This window comes from Thalassophryne amazonica, chromosome 3 (genome assembly GCF_902500255.1).
Source record: "Thalassophryne amazonica chromosome 3, fThaAma1.1, whole genome shotgun sequence".
Lineage (NCBI taxonomy): Eukaryota > Metazoa > Chordata > Actinopteri > Batrachoidiformes > Batrachoididae > Thalassophryne > Thalassophryne amazonica.
In genome coordinates this window covers 52,619,102-52,645,613 of record NC_047105.1, presented here as the reverse complement: position 1 = coordinate 52,645,613, position 26,512 = coordinate 52,619,102, and the positions used below count along the sequence as shown (strand labels likewise).

Here is a 26,512-nt window from a genome sequence, read left to right as displayed (position 1 = left end):
TTCCACGTGTCCCGTATCAAGCCACACCACACCTCGCCCCTCTGTGCACCTGGCCCTACGCCGCCTCCTGCCCGGCTCATCGACGGGGAGCCTGCTTGGACGGTCCGCAGGCTCCTGGACGTCCGTCGTAAGGGCCGGGGGTTCCAATATCTGGTGGACTGGGAGGGGTATGGACCTGAGGAACGCTCCTGGGTGAAGAGGAGCTTCATCCTGGACCCAGCCCTCCTGGCCGATTTCTACAGACGACACCCGGACAAGCCTGGTCGGGCGCCAGGAGGCGCCCGTTGAGGGGGGGGGTCCTGTTGTGTGGGCCGCTGAAGAGGAGGTACTGCTGGCCCACTACCACCAGAGGGCGCCCTGCTTGGAGTGCGGGCTCCAAGCACGAGAGGGCGCCAGACCCAGAGGAGGTGACAGCTGTCACTCATTACTCCAGCTGTCACTCATCTACACCACCATATAAGCCGGACTGCAACTCCACCTCCCCGCCGAGAAATCGACTACCAGTACTAAGGTAATTTTCTCTGCTGACTTATACGTTGAATAGTAATCTGAACTTCTGTTGCAGCCGTTTTCCTGGTGCTTTCCTTGTCTGGAGGATTGGCGTTTGGTGTGACAGTGACGGCTTCACCTCGCACCCCGTCCCAGATAAGTGGTTGATCAGGAGCTGCACGAGTGTGTGTGATTTGGAGGTGGAGGTGCTCCCTCCTAACGGTGTCTGGACTGTTAATTACTGAGTGTGCGGACTCACACTCACACATCATCTTTCTGTTTTCTGCCAGCAGTACCAGGGTCGACAGCCGAAGACAGAGGCCACCTGGGGACTCGGGACTTGGCGGCTCCGGTGTTCTTCAGGCCGTTGGTGGTGGAGGCCGTGTGGGACGCGGCTTCTCTCTCGTCGGGCGTCTTCTATCTTCGAGCCTGCCCACACGTCACCTGGTGTTTATTGACTGTGAACATTAAGACACGTTTCGTTGTGTAATATCACAACATTAAATTGTTACCTTTTGGCTTACTTATTGTCCGCAGCGCTCTCAGGCGCCGTCGTCAGCCTGTTTCAAGCTGAAAACCTCCACATTTCAGGCTCTATTGATCCAGGACGTCATGAGAGAACAGAGAAGTTTCAGAAGAAGTCGGTTTCAGCATTTTATCTGGATATTCCACTGTTAAAGGAGATTTTTTTAATGAAAGACATGCGGACGGATTGCAGCATCGGCTTGCAGCCGCTGCAACGCTCCGCCACAGGAAAAACACCTCTGTTGGAAACCTTAAGGACAAGTTGGAACATGTCAAGCTGTTAAACAATTTCTCATATACTCACTCCACTGAAAGCCATCAAAAGCCGCCTGGATTTTACAAATGGTTATCAACACGGAGGTGTTTTTCCTGTGCCGCCGCACCGCGCCAGCTGCGTCCTGACGCGTGGACCCGTCCACACGTCTTTCATTAAAAAAAATCTCCTTTAACAGTGGAATATCCGGATAAAATGCTGAAACCGACTTCTTCTGAAGCTTTCAGGAAATCAATTGACAGCATCAACTGACATATTTCGACTTATGAAAAAGCCTGTAAAAATCCATAAATTAGTCGCATCATTGTAAAAGTCGCAGTGTTCAAAATGTGTGAAAAAAGTAGTGGTTAACAGTCTGGATATTACGGTATATTATATATCACACTTTTTTCAAGGAGTCCTGTATTTCAGCTGAAGTTATTTGTGGGTTTTTCTTTGCATCCCGAACAATTTTCATAGCAATTATTGCTGAAATGTTTCTTGGTCTACCTGACTGTGGTTTGGTTCCAACAGAATCCCGCATTCTCCACTTCTTAATTAGAGTATGAACACTGCTGATTGGCATTCTCAGTCCCTTGAATATCTTTTTATATCCCTTTCCTGTTTTACACAGTTCAGTTACCTTTTCTTTTCTTTTACCTTTTCCCTATGACTCAGAAATCAGAAATGTCAGTGCAGCACTAGATGAAAGCTGAAAGGGTCTGTCAAGAGTCCAGAAACTCAGTGACTTTTTATATATATACACACACACACTGATTACAAGCAAACAGGTGAGGATGGTTACCCTTTTGTAGCTATTCAAACCCATTTGTGTCTACAGTTCACAAAACGAATATACAGGAAATTTTGCGATGCACAGGACAGGAGGGTTACAGAAACAGACAGCACACCCATCTCTGGATGGAGCCGCACCGCAAACAGAGAGAAAAAACAGAATCAGGCATTGGAAAGACAACAAAGACAGTATAATTTGTCAGCATTAAGCAAAAAGAAAAACAGAAGAAATACTAAGGTGATCGCCGGCCACTAGCCCTAAGCTTCTCTAAAAGACCCAAGCTTTAGATAAAGTTGAGGCCGCGGCCCACTCTGTTTCCTAATAAAATTAATTTAAAAGGGTAAAAAGCATAGTAACATACTATGCCAGTATGCTAGCCATATGTAAGGGAGAATAAGTGCATCTTAGTTTCATCAGTCCACAGCACCTTATTCCCAAATGAAGGTGGGTTGTCCAAATGTGCTTTAGCGTACCTCAAGCGACTCTTTGTGGCATGTATGCAGAAAAGACTTCCTCTGCATTATAGCATCATACAGCATCTCTTTGTGCAAAGTGTGCTGTATAGCTGAACGATGCACAGAGAATATGACTATGACTGTTCTCACCATCCTTCACTTCAGCTTATCTGAGATTTTTCTTGGCCTGCCACTTCGGGCCTGAACTAGTACTGTGCCTGCGGTCTTCCATTTCCTCACTATGTTCCTCACAGTGGAAACTGACAGCTGAAATCTTTGAGAAGGCTTTTTGTATCCTTCCCCTAAACCATGATGTTGAACAATGTTTGTTTTGGGGTCATTTGAGAGTTGTTTAGAGGCTCCCATGTTGCCATTCATTAGAAGAGATGCAAAGAGGGGAAACATTTGCAAATGACCACCTTAAATACCCTTTCTTATGACTGGATTCACCCGTGTAAGGAGGTCAAGGGTCAGTGAGCTTACCAAACCAATTTTGTGTTCCAATAATTAGTGCTAAATGTATTCAAATCAATAAAATGACAAGGGTGCCCAAATTTATGCACCTGTCTAATTTTGTTTAAATAATTATTGCACACATTCTGTAAATACTAGAAACTTCCTTTCACTTCTCAAATATCAGTGTGTTCGTCTGCTATATATTTAACTGAAATTTGTGATCCAGACAACCAATGATTTATAAAGGAAAATCATGAAAATGATCATATATATATATATGCACAGTGCATAGCTCCAAGACTCACACTCTCATTAGAGCAAAAGATGTACAAGTCTCCTTTGTTATGTAACTGATACAACATGAAGAGGATGATAAAGCTCATAATAGGCGATGTCTTAATCAAAACTGGAAGTTGAGCGTATGTCCTGAGTGCGGAGATCGGATATGAGTGTGAAACAAAGCATAATGTTCTGGCACTTATGTGCTTCCTAAGCTTCAGCCTATAACTATGTAACTATAACCATCTTGTAGATACTTGAAGAGTTGACAGGTATGATTTAAAATGGTGTTGCACACCGATAAACCAAAGTAACACAACACACCACAAATCATATCCCTAAATATGGTTAAAATAGCTCTAAGCATTAAAGCTCCAATCAAAAGTCACATTATTTCCTTTTGAGGAATATTGTAAAGATTCAGTCTCACCTGTCTGTACGTCACTGACTTCCTGTTCAAGTGCGGTCAGATTTTAAAGTTTTATTTTTAATATACAAAATTTCAAATGAACTAGGACCCTCCTACCTGGTTGATCTTGTAAAACCTTATAAACCAGCCTGTGCTCTGCCTTCTCTGAATGCAAGATTGCTGTGGGTTTCAAAGGTAAAGAAACCAGCAGGCCAAAGGGCTTTCTCTTAACATGCACTGGTGCTGTGGCACAGTATGCCTTAAAACATGAAACATTGTATAGGTCAAGTATATTATTATATTATACCTTTAGCAGTTGATTCTTGTTGAAATTGTTGAAGTCATATTTCCTTTGGCAGTCCTCCTTCAGTAACAGATTATAAAGGGAAATCCAAACCTGACCTTCCAGTTTTGTGATCTTTAAATGGTCTTCTGTAGGAATCTTCTGCCATCTGCCATTTGTGTATTTTTCTACGTCACCTGCAGTGAGAGCAGTTGAGCAGAAAGTGAGCTGGATTGTAACTCCTGAGACAAAAGTGCACATTTTTACCTGCACCAACAAAGTTGGGTGGAAATTATGTTTTCGCCTGTTTGTATCTTTGTTTGTTTGTTTGCTTGTCTGTTTGTGAACAGCCTGTAACCTACAATTTTTCATGTATTGTTATGAAATTTTTAGAGGATTCATATCCCGATAGGCAAGAAATTATTCAATTTTCAAGATCACAAGTCAAATGTCAAAGTCAAGAATTCTTGGAAAACTGGAAAAAATCCTTATCCTTTAATATTGAACGAATTTTCAAAAATTCATAACCCTGTAAAAAAAGATCAAATCTTTTTCACATTTGACACATTATGTAGGATGGTATCCTTTATCGACTGACAAAGTTTGATCCGGTGTCGCCAACTGAATGCCCCCTCCCAAAAAAATCGTCTGCCATGCCGTCACTGTGCATACGTCATTTCAAAGCGTCAGTAGCGACTCACCAATTATTGCATTGTTTCTTCTTAAAACCGCCTCGTTTCTGCTTAAAACTGACTTTAAAATGATTTAAGAGGTTTTGTCATGTGATGGTTAATAATCACATTATTCCCTTTGATCGCTTTGGGTGTAGAGAGTCCATCTCAGAAGTGCTGCTGTGGTCCCAAATGACACATGCACAGTGAAGGCACGGCGGACCAATTTTGGGGGGGAGGGATCTGCGACACTGAATCTTAACTGGATTGTGGATTTTGTAGACATTTTAATTTAGTATTGAAAAGCCCATTTGCCATATTTGCATTATATCTCAATCAAAACTGCCTCAATCACTGTAATTTTTCTTTTATGGATTTACCTACAACACCAAAATTGGACGGAGCTTCCAATTTTATGCCTGTCTGTTTATCTTCCAGTTATGTGTCAGAAACCAAGCACTAAAAAACAATGACAAATTGTGCATAGCAGAGATAACCAATGTTCTGTGAAAATGATCTGAAAAACAATTCAGAAATTGAAAAAGTTGGGAAAAAAAACCTGACAACACCACAAAAGAACTTTGATTCAAGTGCATGAACTAAATACATCCTCCTGACATTTGATCACATTTTTGTGGAATTGGAGACTAGTGTTGGCGGAGGTTTGCGCTCTACAGGCGCTGTGCTCTAGTTGACAACTGTGAAAACGTAAGGACATATTAAGTACTATGCAGCATAGCTGGTGTGATGGACTGTATACCTTTTGAGCAGCGACTCCAAGGGCAGGTTTCAATCAGCTGAACCAGTACACAAGGCAGATTATGGGTACAAAGTATGCGACTGATCACACTGATACTGTATAGGAAAACAAAAACTTCAGATGCAGTGTTTCTTTGTACACTATGTATAAAATACATACAAGTACTTTATAGACACTGAGGTCTGTTGGTGCTGGTGTTCCTCTCCAAATTCCATATCTTGAAGTGGATGAGAGTCTACGACTACCCCTGAATGGGACGCTAGTCCAATGTGGCCAGCCTAAGGCACACTTGTAATCATGCTGTCCAACCAGCAGCTTGATACGGCACACCTGTGAGGTGGGATGGATTATCTCGGCAAAGGAGAAGTGCTCACTACCACAGATTTAGATTTGTGAAGAATATTTGAGAGAAATAAGTCTTTTGTGTGTATAGAAAATGTCTTAGATCTTTGAGCTCAGCTCGTGAAATGGGAGCAAAAACAAAAGTGTGTTCATATTTTTGTTCAGTGTATGTTGATTTGTACGTTGATCCAGTTTTCAAATCCAATGTATTTTCTATGTTGAGTTAACATCAGACTTCAATGTTGATCAATGTCATTTTTCATGCTGGGCAATGGGCCATTTCCTGTAGGATACACTTGTATGCAAAAGTTTGGGCACCCCTGGTGATTTCCATGATTTTCCTTTATAAATCACTGGTTGTTTGGATCAGCAATTTCAGTTAAATATATCATATAGCAGACAAACAGTGATATTTGATAAGTGAAATGACGTTTCTAGGATTTACAGAAAGTGTGCAATAATTATTTAAACAAAATTGGGCAGATGCATAAATTTGGGCACCCTTGTCATTTTATTGATTTGAATACATTTAGCACTAATTATTGGAACACAAAATTGGTTTGGTAAGCTCACTGACTCTTGACCTCCTTACACAGGTGAATCCAATCATGAGAAAGGGTATTTAAGGTGGCCATTTGCAAATATTTCCCCTCTTTGTATCTCTTATAATGAGTGGCAACATGGGAGCCTCTTTGTTTTGGAGCCCCAAAAACAAACATTGTTCAACATCATGGTTTAGGGGAAGGATACAAAAAGCCTTCTCAAAGATTTCAGCTGTCAGTTTCCACTGTGAGGAACATAGTGAGGAAATGGAAGACTGCAGGCACAGTACTAGTTAAGGCCCGACATGGCAGGCAAATAAAAATCTCAGATAAGCTGAAGCAAAGGACAGTGAGCACAGTCATAGGCAACCTACACACCTGCTCCAAAGACCTACAACATGATCTTGCTACAGATAGTGTCTCTGTGCATCGTTCAACTATACAACGCACTTTACACAAGGAGATGCTCTATGATGTTGTAATGCAGAGGAAGCCTTTTCTGTGTACACGCCACAAACAGAGTTGCTTGAGGTATGGTAAAGCACATGTGGACAAGCCAGCTTCATTTTGGAATAAGGTGCTGTGGACTGATGAAACTAAAATTGAGTTATTTGGACATAAGGGGCGGTATGCATGGATGAAAAAGAACAAAGCATTCCAAGAAAAACGCTTGCTACCTACAGTAAAATTTGGAGGTGGTTCCATCATGCTGTGTGGCTGTGTGGCCACTGCAGGTACTGGGAATCTTGTTAAAGTTGAGGGTCACATGGATTCCAGTCAATATCAGCAGATTCTTGAGAACAATGTTCATGAATCAGTGACAATGTTGAAGTTGCGCCGGGGCTGATCTTTCAACAAGACAATGACCCTAAACACTGTTCCAAATCTACTAAGGCATTCATGTGGAGGAACAAACATAACATTCTGGAATGGCCATCTCAGTCCTCAGACCTGAATATTATTGAAAATCTGTGGTGTGATTTTAAGCGGGCTGTCCATGCTCGGAAACCAACAAACCTAAGATGTTTTGTAAAGAAGAATGGTCCAAAATACCTTCTACCAGAATCCAGACACTCATTGGAAGCTATAGGAAGTGTTTAGAGGCTGTTATTTCTGCAGATGGAGGATCTACTAAATACTGATGTATTTTCTCTGTTGGGGTGCCCAAATTTATGCACCTGCCTAATTTTGTTTAAAGAATTATTGCACACTTTCTGTAAATCCTATAAACTTCATTTCACTTCTCAAATATCACTGTTTGTCTGTTATATGAAATACAGTGAGGAAAATAAGTATTTGAACATCCTGCGATTTTGCAAGTTCTCCCACTTAGAAATCATGGAGGGGTCTGAAATTTTCATCTTAGGTGCATGTCCACTGTGAGAGACATAATCTAAAAAAAAATCCAGAAATCACAATGTATGACTTTTGAATAATCTTTTTGTATGTTACTGCTGCAAATAAGTATTTGAACACCTGTGAAAATTCATATTAATATTTGGTACAGTAGCCTTTGTTTGCAATTACAGAGGTCAAACGTTTCCTGTAGTTTTTCACGAGGTTTGCACACACTGCAGCAGGGATTTTGGTCCACTCCTCCATACAGATCTTCTCCAAATCTTTCAGGTTTGGAGTTTCAGCTCCCTCCAAAGATTTTTTTATTGAATTTAGGTCTGGAGACTGGCCAGGCCACTCCAGGACCTTGAAATGCTTCTTATGGAGCCCATCCTTAGTTGCCCTGGCTGTGTGTTTGGGGTCATTGTCATGCTGGAAGACCCAGCCATGACCCATCTTCAATGCTCTTACTGAGGGAAGGAGGTTGTTTGCCAAAATCTCGCAATACATGACCCCATCCAGCCTCCCTTCAATACGGTGCAGTCATCCTGCCCCTTTGCAGAAGAGCACACCCAAAGTATGATGTTTCCACCCCCATGCTGCTTCACGGTTGGGATGGTTTTCTTGGGGTTGTTCTCATCCTCTAAACATGGTAAGTGGAGTTGATTCCAAAAAGCTCTATTCTGGTCTCATCTGACCACATGACCTTCTCCCATGCATCCTCTGGATCATCCAGATGGTCACTGGTGAACTTCAAACGGGCCTGGACATGTGCTGGCTTGAGCACGGGGTCCTTGCTGCTGTGCAGGATTTTAAACCATGACAGCATCATGTATTACTAATGTAATCTTTGTGACTGTGGTCTCAGCTCTCTTCAGGTCATTGACCAGGTCCTCCTGTGTAGTTCTGAGCTTTCTCAGAATCATCCTTACCCCACAAAGTGAGATCTTGCATGGATAGTGTAGCAGATAACCGAAACAATCGTGCAAATGGTGATACAAGCGCCAAACTTGACACAAATACTCCTTAGACATTACTCTTTTGAAAAAAACGACTGGCCACTTGAATTTTCAATAGGCGGCCAGGTAGGGGTCAATTGAAGAATTACAAAGGGGTCAAAATTAAAACTGCTCAAATCATTTTGAAAACTACACCACATTATTTGTCTGATCGTAAATATTCCAAAAAGGTATAGATTGGACTATCTATGACTGAATGATCAGGAGTTATGGGGTAAAAACAGCAAAAATGGTGACAAAGGTCAGCATTGGTTTGTATAGGGGTCAAAAGTTAAAGTTCCTTCAATTTTGGTAAAAAGTGATGCAAATTATTGGTTGAGCTAATAGGATTAATAAATGGAATAGTTTTGATTGTGTTGAATGTTTAGTCTCCAAAGTAAAAGTCAAACAAGGTCAACGTCCATTGGATTCTATGACATGTGACATATGTTACCCCGTAAAATGATAACTAAGCATGATACAAGGTCCAAACTATTCCTTTTTAAAACCCTGTTAACTCAATAATTTGCATCATTTTTTTTTTTTACCAAAATTGGAGCAACTTTAACTTTTGACCCCTGTACAAACTGAAACTGATCTTTGTCACCATTTTTGCTGTATTTACCCCATAACTCCACAACATTCAGTCACAGATTTGTTGTGAAAGTGTAGGAACACGGACCCACAACAGGGGGCGCTAAATGAACGGACAATGGATAAGCCAAACAGTAACAATTTAATGTTGTGAAGTGCACAACGGAATACAGACAAACACAGTTTTGGTACCACAGACAATTAAATGTTGAGTGACGTGTGGGCAGGCTTGAGGATAGGAGATGTCCGTCTAGAACCGAGCCGGATCCCACACAGCCTTCACCGCCAACGGATCTGAAGAACACCGGAGCCGCCAAGTCTTGGAGCCCCAGGTGGCCACCGTCTCCAGCTGTCAGACCGGGTACTGCTGGCAGAGAACAGAAACAGTTTAGATGAGTGTGAGTTCACACACTCAGTAATTCCACCGTCTGTGTTCTTTAGGGAGGGAGCACCTCCACCTCCAATCACACACTTGTGCAGCTCCTGTCTATCCACTTATCTGGTTGGAGTGTGAAGCGAAGCCGTCGCTGATCACACCAAACGCCAATTCCCCAAATAAGGCAACACCACAGGAAAACGGCTGCAAAAAGAGTTCAGACTATTTGTCAGAGTTGAATACAGCAGAGAAGTTACCTCCAAGGTAGCTGATTTCTCGGCAGGGAGGTGGAGTTGCAGTCCGGCCTTTATGGTGGTGGTGGTATGATGTGAATGAGTGACAGCTGGTGCTGACGACGGGTGACAGCTGTCACTCCCGGTTGCTATGACGCCCTCATGCTTGAAACCCGCACTTCAAGCAGGGTGCCATCTGGTGGTGGTGGGCCAGCAGTACCTCCTCTTCAGCGGCCCACACAACAAGATTGTCCAAACTATACCTTTTTGCAATCTTTACAATCAGACAAATAATGTGGTGTAGTTTTCTATATGATTTGAGCATTTTTAATTTTGACCCCTGTGTAATTCTTCAACTGACCCCTACCTGGCCGCCTAGTGAAAATTCAAGTGGCCAGTTGGTTTTTTCAAAAGAGTAATGTCTAAGGTGTATTTGTGTCAACTTTGGTGCTTGTATCACCATTTGCACGATTTTGCTCTAAATATTCTCTTAGCTGCTGCACTAGGAATCCCATACCGAGGGAGATTGACAGTCATCTTGTGTTTCTTCCACTTTCTAATAAATAATCATAACAGTTGTTGTCTTCTACCAAGCAGCTTGCCTGTTGTCCTGTAGTCCATCCCAGCCCTGTGCAGGTCTACTGGACAGGTTGGAGTGTGACTGATTGAGTGTGTGAACAGGTGTCTTTTATACAGGTAACAAGTTCAAACAGGTGCATTTAATACAGGTAAAGAATGCAGAATAAGAGGGCTTCTTAAAGAAAAATTAACAGCTCTGTGAGAGCCAGAATTCTTGCTGGCTGGTAGGTGTTCAAATACTTATTTGCAGCATTAACATACAAATAAATTATTTTAAAAATCATACATTGTGATTTCCAGATTTTTTTTTTTTTTTTTATTATGTCTCTCACAGTGGACATGCTTTCTAAGATGAAAATTTCAGACCCCTCCATGATTTCTAAGTGGGAGAACATGCAAAATCGCAGGGTGTTCAAATACTTATTTTCCTCACTGTATTTAACTGAAATTGCTGATCCAAACAACCAATGACTTATAAAGGAAAATCATGGAAATAATCAGGGGTGCTCAAACTTTTACATACAACTGTATGTAGATTGACAAATTCACAGTTGGAAACATTTTTCCAATTAAAGATGTAACAATGGCATATACGGTAAATAAAAGGACCCCACTTGGTCACTGGAAGCTTAACGGACTAATTCATAAGATTTTTTGTTTTGTTTTTTGACAGATGCTCATCAAATCATGTTTTCTGATATATAATTGTTTTGAAGTTTGATTTTGTTTTCCCCTAATATTGGCAACAATTGAATAATATGAACTGATGATTTTAATAAGGGGCTGTGACTAATTTTCTGACATTCAAAGGGAGGTAGCAAAGAAAAGGTTTGAGAACCACAGCTCTCAAACCTCTTCAAGGCACAGTCAGAGTCCAGAGGGTGTCCAGTTCAATGACCTCAGAGTTGCATCTCTGCTTTTTGCAGATGACGTGGTCTGTTGGCTTCATCAGGCAGTGACCTCCGATGAGCAGAGTAGGTTTGAGGCCGAGTGTGAAGCGACTGGGATGAGAATCAGCACCTCCAAATCTGAGATCATGGTCTTCTGTCAGAAAACGGTGGATTGTCCCCTCTGGATCAAGGGAGAGTTATTGCCCCAAGTGGAGTACTTTAAGTATCTTGGGGTCTTGTTCACGAGTTGGAGGGTGAGATCAATAGATGATTGTGGCGACGTCTGAAATTTTACAGACACTGTACTAGATTGTCATGCTGAAGAAGGAGCTGCGCCAGAAGTTGAGGCTCTCAATTTACCAGTGGAGTTATGCTCCTATTCTCACCTATGGTCATGATCTTTGGGTAATGACTGAACGAATAAGGTCACAGATACAAGCGGAGGAAATTATATTTATCTGTCGGGTATCTGGGCTTACACTCCTGGACAGGGTGAGAAGCTTGACTATCTGGGAAGGACTCGGAGTACAGCCATTGCTTCTTCACATCAAAATGAGCCAGATGAGGTGGTTTGGGCACCTGGTGAGGATGCCCCTGGTCGTCTCCTGAGGGAGGTCTTCCAGGAACATCCAACTGGGAGGAGGCCCTGGGGAAGCCCTAGGACACGATGGAGAGATTATATTTCCCAGCCGGCATGGGAACACCTTGGAAGTTATAGGAGGTAGCCGAGGATAGGGAAGTGTGGGATGAGCTGCTTGCTCTGCTGCTACCGTGACCCGGACCCAGATTAAGTGGCTGAAAATGAATGAATCAATGAACCTTGGCTCTGTGGTATTAACAGTGCAGCAAAATCAAACATGAAGTGTGATGTTCTAAAAACGTGGATGCGCTTTCCATTCTTTTATGGACACACCTGTAATCTGATCCCCTGTTTTACCTGTCAGTGTGGTCAGTGATGTAACGCAGCACAGAGAGAGCCTTTAGGGAGATATCAAACTCCTGTGCAGCAGTCTGCATCTGCAATGCCTTCACCAAGTGAAAAAACTTTATTTCTGCAATCTAAACTGTGCAAAATGAATAAAGGTAAATTAGGGATTTGTTTCACATGTACCTCCAGAGAAGAAGCAGTCAGACAGACTGGCTCAGGAGCTGTGGTTCCCTCTCTAGTCCTTTTACTGACCAGCAGGGTGAGTTTGCGATGGCAGTAATCCACCAAATCCAGCACAGAGTCATCTGCTGAATCACACGAATCCTACACAAAACACAGTGTTCTTTCAAGATGTGAGACAGTTATTTAAACTTGTTCTGTACATTTACAATTAAATATTAGACTGGTGCAAATCAAAGCACAAACACAATAACATCCAATATATTAAAGGAAAAGGAACACAGAGATGAATGAGTGCATGCATGCTGACCTTGTGAAACATTATAGTTTCAAGTAGGTTTATGACTGTGGCCTCATGGTGGATCTAAGGACACAAACAAGGATTCAGATGTGAATGTTGCGAAACAGTCATGTTTTGAACATCTGTTCACTCACCACCATGTAAAGATGAAATGTGTTCTTGGGATTGAAATCTTTCAGCTGACATAAGATGGGAAACACTTTCTGTTTCCACACCTCGACGAGGATCATCTCATGGACCAGGAGAGGTATCTACATAAAAGAAGGAAAAAGAAGAAGCAAATCCAATATAGACCCTCAGACCTATTGATACCAGTGCGTGTCCCTGAATTCTGTAATGTGAAGAGGATGTCCGGCGCTGGTGACTTCCCCAGCCAAGGCCAGAATCTATTTACAGCTGGGGGCAATGCAGATGAAGTTTCTTGTCTAAGGACACAGACAAGCAGGGTGACCAGAAATCAAACCCAGGTCTAAATATCACTATAGCCCAGTTCCTGATCCCACTGAGCTTCTGCTATAGAGCAGAAAGCTCAGTGGGCACCTGGTGAGGAATGGCCTATAGAGCAGAAAGCTCAGTGGGAGCTACAAAAAGAAAATTAATAAATTGTTTAATTGTTGGTTATCAGAGGACCACAAGAGATGGGATTCTATGCTTCTTTTTTGGTGCTATCCTTGGCAATTTTGATCATGCATGTTATTACAAATGAAAAGTCAATTTAAATGTGTCCATCGCTTATAATACTGAGCAAGACAATTAAGAGCACATTAGAGCCTTTACAGTGCATCCGTAAAGTATTCACAGCGCTTCTATTTATTTAAGCATAAAAATTCAAAAAGAAAAAATAATATAGCACCTTCAACTGCACCACAGACTAAAACAGTTAAATGTGGTCTATTAAACATTAGGTCTCTCTCTCTTCTAAGTCCCTGTTAGTAAATGATATAATAATGGATCAACATATTGATTTGTTCTGCCTTACAGAAACCTGGTTACAGCAGGATGAATATGTTAGTTTAAATGAGTCAACACTCCCGAGTCACACTAACTGCCAGAACGCTCGTAGCACGGGCCGAGGCGGAGGATTAGCAGCAATCTTCCATTCCAGCTTATTAATTAATCAAAAACCCAGACAGAGCTTTAATTCATTTGAAAGCTTGACTCTTAGTCTTGTCCATCCAAATAAGTCCCAAAAACCAGTTTTATTTGTTATTATCTATCGTCCACCTGGTCGTTACTGTGAGTTTCTCTGTGAATTTTCAGATCTTTTGTCTGACTTAGTGCTTAGCTCAGATAAGATAATTATAGTGGGCGATTTTAACATCCACACAGATGCTGAGAATGACAGCCTCAACACTGCATTTAATCTATTATTAAACTCACTTGGCTTTGCTCAAAATGTAAATGAGTCCACCCACCACTTTAATCATATCTTAGATCTTGTTTTGACTTATGGTATGGAAATAGAAGACTTAACAGTATTCCCTGAAAACTCCCTTCTGTCTGATCATTTCTTAATAACATTTACATTTACTCTGATGGACTACCCAGCAGTGGGGAATAAGTTTAATTACACTAGAAGTCTTTCAGAAAGCGCTGTAACTAGGTTTAAGGATATGATTCCTTCTTTATGTTCTCTAATGCCATATACCAACACAGTGCAGAGTAGCTACCTAAACTCTGTAAGTGAGATAGAGTATCTCGTCAATAGTTTTACATCCTCAATGAGGACAACTTTGGATGCTGTAGCTCCTCTGAAAAAGAGAGCTTTAAATCAGAAGTGCCTGACTCCGTGGTATAACTCACAAACTCGCAGCTTAAAGCAGATAACCCGTAAGTTGGAGAGGAAATGGCGTCTCACTAATTTAGAAGATCTTCACTTAGCCTGGAAAAAGAGTCTGTTGCTCTATAAAAAAGCCCTCCGTAAAGCTAGGACATCTTTCTACTCATCACTAATTGAAGAAAATAAGAACCCCAGGTTTCTTTTCAGCACTGTAGCCAGGCTGACAAAGAGTCAGAGCTCTATTGAGCCGAGTATTCCTTTGACTTTAACTAGTAATGACTTCATGACTTTCTTTGCTAATAAAATTTTAACTATTAGAGAAAAAATTACTCATAACCATCCCAAAGACATATCGTTATCTTTGGCTGCTTTCAGTGATGCCGGTATTTGGTTAGACTCTTTCTCTCCGATTGTTCTGTCTCAGTTATTTTCATTAGTTACTTCCTCCAAACCATCAACATGTCTATTAGACCCCATTCCTACCAGGCTGCTCAAGGAAGCCCTACCATTATTTAATGCTTCGATCTTAAATATGATCAATCTATCTTTATTAGTTGGCTATGTACCACAGGCTTTTAAGGTGGCAGTAATTAAACCATTACTTAAAAAGCCATCACTTAACCCAGCTATCTTAGCTAATTATAGGCCAAACTCCAACCTTCCTTTTCTCTCAAAAATTCTTGAAAGGGTAGTTGTAAAACAGCTAACTGATCATCTGCAGAGGAATTGTTATATGGCTGGGGGGGCCTGGCTGCCGGTTTGTTTCTGTTTTTTGGTTTTCCTCCCAGGTGGCTTGCGTTTGGGACTGAGTGGCTGTGTTGCTGAGGCTGTCAGGACCTCACCCTGATCACCTGCGACTCGTCAGGACTCACAGCTGTGGTGCATCTGGATGGATTGGAACATGTTGGCATTTAAGACTGGAGTGCACAGTGTGTATTTGCCAGAGACTCGACCTTGTGACCAGACGGGTGAGATCGTCGTCTCGGGAGCCATCTCATCAACAGCGGATGCTGAGAACGTCCAGGTTTGATGCACAGTCTGTGAAAGAGGAGGGGGTGAGGTCTCACGCTCGTCAGCACACTTCCTGAGGTACGTTAGATTTTGTGACTAACAGTTATACAGTCAGTAAATGTGGTGTCCCTCACACCTTATTGTATTGAGCTGTTTGTTAGTCATGTATCAGCTTCCACTGCGGTGGAGTTTTGTGAACTGGATGTTCCATGCCTGCAGGTTGGGAAGCTGATCAGTAATCAAGCCAGGAAGTGTTTGCTGTTTGTACACCTTTAAGTGTTCTGTGTGTAGAGTGTGGACTCACATAATGGTTCCTTCTTTCACAGACTCGGTTGTTGTGGCCCTCTGGGGGGTGTTGGTCCCTACGTGTCGTTTGGGGGGAGGAGGGGGGGTATTTTGGCATTTTTGTTTGTGAGCTCAAGTTTGGGTTTTTCTTTTCTCCCCTTCCCTGGGGTTTGATGGAACGGTCCTCTGGGGGGGGGAGGGGGGGTATTTTGGCATTTTTGTTTGTGAGCTCAAGTTTGGGTTGTTTTTCTTTTCTCCCCTTCCCTGGGGTTTGATGGGACGGTCCCCTGGGGAGGGGGGGTGTTTTGGTTGTTTTGTTTTATGACTAATCACACATGTTTGGATAAAGGATGACCGCACAGGTGTAAGAACTCCTGGCCACACCTGTGCTAAGAGACTGTCGGAAACAAGGGCAAAGATGCAGCCAGTTCAACCAGTCTGTTGGAGGATGAACGCAGACGCGGTTTCCAGCCATGGTCCCTGGAGGGGGGTGTTTCTCCTGGGCCAGGTGTGTGTGGTCGCCGGGAGGCTTCCCGTGAGGGTGGGGTACTGTTATATGGCTGGGGGGGCCTGGCTGCCGGTTTGTTTCTGTTTTTTGGTTTTCCTCCCAGGTGGCTTGCGTTTGGGACTGAGTGGCTGTGTTGCTGAGGCTGTCAGGACCTCACCCTGATCACCTGCGACTCGTCAGGACTCACAGCTGTGGTGCATCTGGATGGATTGGAACATGTTGGCATTTAAGACTGGAGTGCACAGTGTGTATTTGCCAGAGACTCGACCTTGTGACCAGACGGGTGAGATCGTCGTCTCGGGAGCCATCTCATCAACAGCGGATGCTGAGAACGTCCAGGTTTGATGCACAGTCTGTGAAAGAGGAGGGGGTGAGGTCTCACGCTCGTCAGCACACTTCCTGAGGTACGTTAGATTTTGTGACTAACAGTTATACAGTCAGTAAATGTGGTGTCCCTCACACCTTATTGTATTGAGCTGTTTGTTAGTCATGTATCAGCTTCCACTGCGGTGGAGTTTTGTGAACTGGATGTTCCATGCCTGCAGGTTGGGAAGCTGATCAGTAATCAAGCCAGGAAGTGTTTGCTGTTTGTACACCTTTAAGTGTTCTGTGTGTAGAGTGTGGACTCACATAATGGTTCCTTCTTTCACAGACTCGGTTGTTGCGGCCACCTGGGGGGTGTCGGCGGGGTCCTTGAGTCCGAAACAGCTTCTGGCTCCGGACCGTTAGCGCTGCTGGGAGCGCACCACGCCAGACCGCACCTTTCTGTTATTATATTATCACTGTTATGTATTAAATTCAGTTAGCCTTTGAACCGTGCTCTGCTTATTTCATACTGGGTCCTTCAAACGCTGGTCGGTTCTCCGAGCTGCGTCCGACACATAACAGTAGTCTCTGGCCAAACATCACGGACCCAGCGGTAGCAGAGACGGTAACGCGCCGGGAAGGCGGCAGCAGACGTTCAGTGGTTATCCGGATTAGTTGCGGGGCTCTCCGCCCGGAAGGTGCGTGTTTGAGACCCATTACTGGATACTGATTTGTGCTCTCTTGCAGCCGTGTTCCTGTGTTGTGCCTTATCCGTGAGTCGTGCTGGAGTGTGACTGGCGACGGCTTCGCGTCACACTCCGACCAGATAAGAGGTTTAAACGGGAGCTGCAAGAGTGCGTTTGTAATGAGTTCACGCGCACGGCGGAGCTCTGTTAGCACGGGTCGCTGGGCTTCCTGTGTTACAGTCGTAGCCCCGTTTCCCCGGATAAAGGTAACTACTGCGTCTGTTGTATCAGCTCCGGCGTTATTTAGTTGAGCACATTTTGGTTGTGTGTTGCACTCAGCTGCGCACATAAGAGCAGCTCGTTTGTTTTTTCTGTCGCCAAAGGGGTTTTTTCATTTTTTGCACTCTGGTTCCCCCTTGTGGTGACTGAATCACATTACCGTCAAGCTCTTGAGTAGGAACAGGTGTGTTCCATTTGGTTGAGCTTGACGGTATAACTCACTGATTTGTTTTGTGTTAGTTCATTTTGTGTGGGTGTTTTTTTGAGTTGGTTTTTGTGTGGGATTTTATTTTTTTGTTGTCCACTATTTGTCTGGGGTTGTGACCCTGCAGCCTGTCTGACAAAGAACAAAAAAACAAAAAAAAGGACCCAAACAACTGTGTGTTGGTCTGTTTGTTTTTTCTTTTATTTCTTTTTGTTTCACATCCCCAGGGTTAGATGGAACGGTCCCCTGGGGGGTGATGGGGTGGTACTTGGGTTGTTTTTTCTCTTTGTTTTTTGTTATGCCCTCTCTTCTCCTCTGACTCCAGCCGGGTGTGCCGTAGTGTCGGCATTGCTGGAGGGGTGCAGTTAGGTTGTGCTGGGCGTTTCCCAGGTAGCCTCTGCACCCGGGAGGGGAGGGGGGGGGGTTTGGGGTGTCTTTTTGTTTTCCGCCCTCAGGGTTTGACTGTGGTGTCCTCTGGGGGGGAAAGGGCGTTGGGTCCATCTAGCCGTGGACGGCCGGGGCTGGGTCCATTGGTCATGAGGGGAGGCGTCTCCTGGGGTTGACGAGTGGTCCTCTGGAAGGCGCTGGTAGTCCCCGTGGGTGACGTTGGATCCCAGAGGGACCTCGGCCGTGGTTATTACTCCTGGAGCTGGCGGGTGGCCCTCTGGGGGGTGTTGGTCCCTACGTGTCGTTTGGGGGGAGGAGGGGGGGTATTTTGGCATTTTTGTTTGTGAGCTCAAGTTTGGGTTTTTCTTTTCTCCCCTTCCCTGGGGTTTGATGGAACGGTCCTCTGGGGGGGGGGTATTTTGGCATTTTTTGTTTGTGAGCTCAAGTTTGGGTTTTTCTTTTCTCCCCTTCCCTAGGGTTTGATGGAACGGTCCTCTGGGGGGGGGGGGGGGGGGGGGGGGGTGTTTTAGTATTTTTGTTTGTAGGCTTGGGTTTGGGTTGTTTTTTCCTTTCTCCCCTTCCCTGGGGTTTGATGGGACGGTCCCCTGGGGAGGGGGGGGGGTGTTTTGGTTGTTTTGTTTTATGACTAATCACACATGTTTGGATAAAGGCTGACCGCACAGGTGTAAGAACTCCTGGCCACACCTGTGCTAAGAGACTGTCAGAAACAAGGGCAAAGATGCAGCCAGTTCAACCAGTCTGTTGGAGGATGAACGCAGACGCGGTTTCCAGCCATGGTCCCTGGAGGGGGGTGTTTCTCCTGGGCCAGGTGTGTGTGGTCGCCGGGAGGCTTCCCGTGAGGGTGGGGTACTGTTATATGGCTGGGGGGGCCTGGCTGCCGGTTTGTTTCTGTTTTTTGGTTTTCCTCCCAGGTGGCTTGCGTTTGGGACTGAGTGGCTGTGTTGCTGAGGCTGTCAGGACCTCACCCTGATCACCTGCGACTCGTCAGGACTCACAGCTGTGGTGCATCTGGATGGATTGGAACATGTTGGCATTTAAGACTGGAGTGCACAGTGTGTATTTGCCAGAGACTCGACCTTGTGACCAGACGGGTGAGATCGTCGTCTCGGGAGCCATCTCATCAACAGCGGATGCTGAGAACGTCCAGGTTTGATGCACAGTCTGTGAAAGAGGAGGGGGTGAGGTCTCACGCTCGTCAGCACACTTCCTGAGGTACGTTAGATTTTGTGACTAACAGTTATACAGTCAGTAAATGTGGTGTCCCTCACACCTTATTGTATTGAGCTGTTTGTTAGTCATGTATCAGCTTCCACTGCGGTGGAGTTTTGTGAACTGGATGTTCCATGCCTGCAGGTTGGGAAGCTGATCAGTAATCAAGCCAGGAAGTGTTTGCTGTTTGTACACCTTTAAGTGTTCTGTGTGTAGAGTGTGGACTCACATAATGGTTCCTTCTTTCACAGACTCGGTTGTTGCGGCCACCTGGGGGGTGTCGGCGGGGTCCTTGAGTCCGAAACAGCTTCTGGCTCCGGACCGTTAGCGCTGCTGGGAGCGCACCACGCCAGACCGCACCTTTCTGTTATTATATTATCACTGTTATGTATTAAATTCAGTTAGCCTTTGAACCGTGCTCTGTTTATTTCATACTGGGTCCTTCAAACGCTGGTCGGTTCTCCGAGCTGCGTCCGACACATAACAGGAATGGTCTATTTGAAGAGTTTCAGTCAGGTTTTAGAATTCATCATAGTACAGAAACAGCATTAGTGAAGGTTACAAATGATCTTCTTATGGCCTCAGACACTGGACTCATCTCTGTGCTTGTTCTGTTAGACCTCAGTGCTGCTTTTGATACTGTTGACCATAAAATTTTATTACAGAGATTAGAGCATGCCATAGGTATTAAAGGCACTGCGCTGCGGTGGTTTGAATCATATTTATCTAATAGATTACAATTTGTTCATGTAAATGGGGAATCTTCTTCACAGACTAAGGTTAATTATGGAGTTCCACAAGGTTCTGTGCTAGGACCAATTTTATTCACTTTATACATGCTTCCCTAAGGCAGTATTATTAGACAGCATTGCTTAAATTTTCATTGTTACGCAGATGATACCCAGCTTTATCTATCCATGAAGCCAGAGGACACACACCAATTAGCTAAAATGCAGGATTGTCTTACAGACATAAAGACATGGATGACCTCTAATTTCCTGCTTTTAAACTCAGATAAAACTGAAGTTATTGTACTTGGCCCCACAAATCTTAGAAACATGGTGTCTAACCAGAGCCTTACTCTGGATGGCATTACCCTGATGTCTAGTAATACTGTGAGAAATCTTGGAGTCATTTTTGATCAGGATATGTCATTCAATGCGCATATTAAACAAATATGTAGGACTGCTTTTTTGCATTTACGCAATATCTCTACAATTAGAAAGGTCTTGTCTCAGAGTGATGCTGAAAAACTAATTCATGCATTCCTCTAGGCTGGACTATTGTAATTCATTATTATCAGGTTGTCCTAAAAGTTCCCTGAAAAGCCTTCAGTTAATTCAAAATGCTGCAGCTAGAGTACTAACAGGGACTAGAAGGAGAGAGCATATCTCACCCATATTGGCCTCTCTTCATTGGCTTCCTGTTAATTCTAGAATAGAATTTAAAATTCTTCTTCTTATAAGGTTTTGAATAATCAGGTCCCATCTTATCTTAGGGACCTCATAGTACCATATCACCCCAATAGAGCGCTTCGCTCTCAGATTGCAGGCTTACTTGTAGTTCCTAGGGTTTGTAAGAGTAGAATGGGAGGCAGAGCCTTCAGCTTTCAGGCTCCTCTCCTCTGGAACCAGCTCCCAATTCGGATCAGGGAGACAGACACCCTCTCTACTTTTAAGATTAGACTTAAAACTTTCCTTTTTGCTAAAGCTTATAGTTAGGGCTGGATCAGGTGACCCTGAACCATCCCTTAGTTATGCTGCTACAGACATAGACTGCTGGAGGGTTCCCATGATGCACTGAGTGTTTCTTTCTCTTTTTGCTCTGTATGCACCACTCTGCATTTAATCATTAGTGATTGATCTCTGCTCCCCTCCACAGCATGTCTTTTTCCTGGTTCTCTCCCTCAGCCCCAACCAGTCCCAGCAGAGGACTGCCCCTCCCTGAGCCTGGTTCTGCTGGAGGTTTCTTCCTGTTAAAAGGGAGTTTTTCCTTCCCACTGTCGCCAAGTGCTTGCTCACAGGGGGTCGTTTTGACCGTTGGGGTTTTTACGTAATTATTGTATGGCCTTGCCTTACAATATAAAGCGCCTTGGGGCAACTGTTTGTTGTGATTTGGCGCTATATAAATAAAATTGATTTGATTTGATTCACTTTTTCCACATTTTATGTTACAGCCTTATTCCAAAATGGATGAAATTCATTTTTTTCCCCAAAGTTCTACACACAATACCACATGACAATGTGATTTTTTTTTTGAGAATTTTACATTTATTAAAAATTAAAAAACCTAAGAAATCACGTGTACTTAAGTATTCACAGCGTTCGCTATTAAGCTCAAAATTGAGCTCAGGCGCATCCTGTTTCCACTGATCATCCTTGAGATGTTTCTGCCCCTTAAATTGGCACACACCTGTCTACTTAAAAGGTCCCACAGTTGACAGTGCATGTCAGCGCACAAACCAAGCATGAAGTCAAAGGAATTGTCTGTAGACCTCCGAGACAGGATTGTCTGTAGACCTCCGAGACAGGATTGTCTCAAGGCACAAATCTGGGAAAGGGTACAGAAATATTTATGCTGCTTTGAAGGTCCCAATGAGCACAGTGGCCCCCATCATCCAAAAACGGAAGACGTTTGGATCCACCAGGAGTCTTCCTAGAGCTGGCCACCCGTCTAAACTGAGCGATCAGGGGAGAAGGGCCTTAAGCCCCTTTCACACCGGGCTAGCATAGAAATGCATTGTGCTGCATATCTTGTACACAGGAATGGCTGCGTAAGTTGCGCACAGGGAGAGAGAGAGCGAGAGAGAGAGAAAACTTGCACACAGGGAGGAGAAGCTTGCTGCCAAAGATGCATCAGCAAAGTATTGAGCAAAGACTGTGAATACTTATGTACATGTGGTTTCTTAGTTTTTTTTATTAATATTATTTTTAATGAATTTGCAAAAATAAAAAAAAAACTTTTTACATGTTGTCATTATGGGGTGTTGTGAGTAGAATTTTGAGGGGAAAATAATTTACTCTTTCTTGGAATAAGGCTGTAACATAACAAAATGTGGAAATAGTGAGGTGCTGTGAATACTTTCCGGATGCACTGTAATAACAGGGCAGTGGGGGTGCTTTGTCTAGGCGTCAGCTGTACTCACCTTTCCATGTGACACAAGAAGCTCCTTGACAAACTCATTGTGCGCAGCAGAAGCATTCAGTATAGCCTGCATGTTAAGTTTCTCAATATACTCGTGCTGCTTGAACCACCTGTCAACACAGTGAGATGATCATACAGCATGCAGTTTAATTACCTGCAAAATGACTATGATCAACCCTGTTTTTTGTTTGTGGCGGTAAAATTCAACAAGCTGTCTTTGAATTATGCTAAAGTTTTGTGACGAAGTGATCAAGGAAGAAATGTGCAAATTTTAGTGGTGATTTAAATTTACATTAAAAATCCTTTTATCTCTCGCTCTCTCTTTGAAGTGTTTTCCATTTTGAGGTAAGTCAGAATAAATTATATGTTGCAGTTCCAGTTTCATGATCAAACTGCTTATTTTAAAACCATCATTAACTTATGTTCTTTGTTAAACTGTGAACAATTCTGTACTAAGGTCTTTTAAGTTATCAACTTACTAAGATGTGAACATGCCAAAACCTTGTTTTTTTTTTGTTTTTTTTACTTTCTGAAAATTCTATTCCAACCAACCAACTTAATTTTTTAAACACTTTAATTTAACCACAGTGGACCAAAGTGCTGTACAGAAGAATGAAGAAAAATCACCATGAAAGTCATAACAATTCACATAAGACATAAAATTGTAAACAAAACTAAAATACAACTAAAATAATTAAAAGCCATAAAACATGAGTAAAAATAAGATAAAATCTAATAAATGAATGAAGTCAACATCTTAATGTCAAAGGTGTCAAAGGCCAAGGAGAAGAATTGGGTTTTCAGAAATGATTTGAAAACAGAGATGAGGCCTGTCTAATCTGCTGAGTCAGGTCGCTCCATAATTTTGGCGGATCAACAGCGAATACGCAGTCCCCTCTGAGCTTCCACTTAGTTTTAGGCACACAAAGGAGCAGCTGATTTTCAGTTCAGTTTAACTTAACCCTATGAAGATGTTTTAGGTTGATGTTCTCTTGTTCTCTAGTTTTTCCTAATAATTCTAGTGAGAACTCTTTATCAATCACTGCTTTGTTTTATTGTATTTATTTCCTACAGTCATGGGTTCAGGCAACTTTAAGCCTGGTGCTTAATTATACTCCTCGCACTAGGGCGTAATTTTGGGTAGGGACGCTAGGGTCACGTCCTACCAATATTCAGCCCCCTACTGTGTAATCACGACCATTAAAACCGCTGTCCTCCATTATTATGGCACATAAAGGGTTAAATGTATGCCACTGCTCGAAGTCCCCCACAGCTAGGCTACTGCACAGTTGCAGGCAACTTATTAAAAGACTGCGCGGGCGGGCGGACACCATAACAGACAGACAAACGGGAATCGATTCATTCATGAACGTCACAACACTAGCAGATAGGGTCATTGCAATACCTCGTGTTAAATATCCATCCTCAATGAATTCGATTTAAATGTATAGCTGGAGCAATGTTGGGTTAGTTGCTTTGCTCAAGGTCACTCCAGTCATGGGTGGAGGTGTAAAGAGAGGTAAGGTTGGGATTTGAGCCTGCAACCCTGTGATTGAAAGAACAACTCCCTAACCATTGGGATGGCTCGTTAACCTATAACATCTGCATGACATGAACTTATGATTGGTAATGCAAAAAAAATATATATATATCTTTGTCTTGGAGCACTTTTGTGTCCCCACCAATATCAAAGTTACTCCCTTGTCATCGCAAATAAAAATTTGGGGAGAATGACCCTTTGGGGAGAATGACCCTGTCTGTCTGTGCATGAGTCATGTAAGTGCACCCATTTTCAAGGGTGGGTAACTGGAAGTTTGTGATGCATAATACTGACCTCCTAAGGGTAAATATTCCAAAACCTTTTAGTGGATTTCAATAAAACTTGACACAATAGTTGTGCACATATGAAGATGGAAGAAAATAATTCTGGTTCAATGTCTTCAAGAAGTGATAAATGGACTTTTGTTATTCATTGATTTCCCATACTGTATGACACTGACTTGTAAGTGTAACTCCTAAACACAAAGATGTGCACAAAGGAAAGTAATCCTGGTCTGATGTCTTTGAAGAGAGAAAACTGGACTTTGTTGAAGAGGTTGACAGCTTCATCACCGAGATATAATATATGGAAGCAACTAGTGTTTGAGAGCAGGAAGTTTCATTTAGTGAGCTTCATGACAGATCTCGTTTTATATTTGGCTAATGAAACATAATATTGTATATGCTGGTAATAAATAGTATCTGTTTCATATGGTGTGTGTGTGTGTGTGTGAGAGAGAGAGAGAGAGAGAGAGAAAGATAAATTGTATAAATATTACAGGGTTTAAAAAGGTAATAGCTGTACAGAGCTGGAATTAGGTACAACTGTCTTTCTTCTTTGCTGTTGTAACATATATTAATTTAAACTATTGTGGTTTTTTGTACAGTATAAAGTTAATCGTCCGACTTGATTTTAACAGTTTAGGTTAGCTTTCCCTTACCTGGTGGAGCCCACTTCTTTGAGGGAGAACATATGCAGGCTTTGGATAAAACCTTCTGCTTCCACAGGCAGGATCACAGAAGTGTCCATTTCACTTTTACAATACGTAGCAGTTTTATCAAATATATATCTAAAAACAATATATCACGTCTACCACTTCAGCTGGTGCTCTTCTGATGTTAGCAAAGTTTGTGCTGGTTGTCATTGGTTACGCCAAAACGCACATACTAGTGTAGCGCTTTGTTGCCAACAGGGGGCAGTGTAAGTCAGCAAAATGTAACAGCTACACTTGTGCGTGAAATCAAATGGTCACAGTGTGGTTTAAAGTTACGTTACTTTTTACACTATCTGATTATATCAAGTTTTGATCTTGTTACAGTTATTCAAAGTGATTGATTTTTATTATTATTTTGCTGAAGAACTGTATTGGCTATGAAATGCTACATGCATAATCTTGTATTGTTTTGTGACAACTGCCATATTTACCCTGAGATATCCCATAATTCCTTCCGTGGCAGAGAGTTACTGCAGTCTAAAGAACATTGAGAAACCGCATAGACAATTGCAAATAAACATTATGCAACCAAAAAGTATTTTTTGTGCTTTTCTTTACGTTAAGAAGAGACTGCACACATAAGACCCTGAAAACTTGCTGAAACAAAGATTACAAATAATCCGTGTCTGCTACGTTTAATCTGCGTGAATCTTCACAAACACAAAACAAATTTCAGACATTTTATATATATATATTACGCTGGAACAAAGAGTACAAGCAGTGTTGTAAAGGACAAGAGCAAACTCCAATTTCCCCCAGAACGACATGAACAGGAAGCGATCGCAGCTCACAGCAATTCCCTTTGAAAATAATGGAGAAACAACCTGAGTTTATCGCATGTTTACATAAAACTAACACAATAACGTCTAAAAACCCAGATAAAAAACCCAGATAATATATTCACAAGAGTTTTATGTTGCGATGTTAATGCTGTGTACAGCAGCGTTATCAGAGCATCTCATCTCGCAGAGCCGCGACCTCTCCAAAGTTTTGCTAAATTTTGCGGGATTTGAAACCTCCATAGGGCGAATACAGGTGCATCCCAAAAATGTGAATATACCAAAGGTGCATTAACAAAGTATTCAGCAAAGGGTGTGAATATTTATGCACATGTGATTTCTTAGTTTTTTATTTTTAATTCATTTGCAAAAATTTGAAAAGACTTTTTTCATGTCATCATTATGGGGTGTTGGTGAGTAAAATTTTGAGGGAATAAAAATAAATTTCATCCATTTTGGAATAAGGCTGTAACATAAAATGTGGAAAAAGCGAACGCTTTACACTGCGAACACTTTCTGGATGCACTGTATAGTACATGATTAAGCAGATTTTCAAACAGTGCCACACTGTGATGTAATATTTTATTAATCACACTTTCATCTTAACAGTATTAATAAATATAGCCCTTCACAATTCATTTCCACTGACTTTGATGCTGATGGTTGATGAATATCATATAAAAAGGAAAAAAAAAACCCTAATA

General features: G+C 42.6%; 1 protein-coding gene across 2 annotated transcripts in view; it reads right to left on the bottom strand.

Moving 5' to 3' along the window:
- Nucleotides 1-25,307, bottom strand: part of zmynd10 (zinc finger, MYND-type containing 10) — a 37,123-nt gene extending 11,816 nt beyond the window's left edge. Inside the window, exons 1-8 of one of the 2 annotated variants that reach the window (XM_034167667.1) lie at nt 24,976-25,307; nt 22,497-22,605; nt 12,809-12,925; nt 12,684-12,737; nt 12,377-12,517; nt 12,203-12,291; nt 5,377-5,471; nt 3,970-4,142 (exon numbers count right to left, since the gene is read on the bottom strand). In XM_034167667.1, the coding sequence (XP_034023558.1) occupies nt 3,970-4,142; nt 5,377-5,471; nt 12,203-12,291; nt 12,377-12,517; nt 12,684-12,737; nt 12,809-12,925; nt 22,497-22,605; nt 24,976-25,064 (867 nt within the window). In that variant the 5' untranslated portion in view covers nt 25,065-25,307. The remainder of the gene's footprint in view (nt 1-3,969; nt 4,143-5,376; nt 5,472-12,202; nt 12,292-12,376; nt 12,518-12,683; nt 12,738-12,808; nt 12,926-22,496; nt 22,606-24,975) is intronic. The other variant, XM_034167668.1, reaches the window with a different exon arrangement.
- Between the last annotated feature and the right edge of the window lie 1,205 nt (nt 25,308-26,512).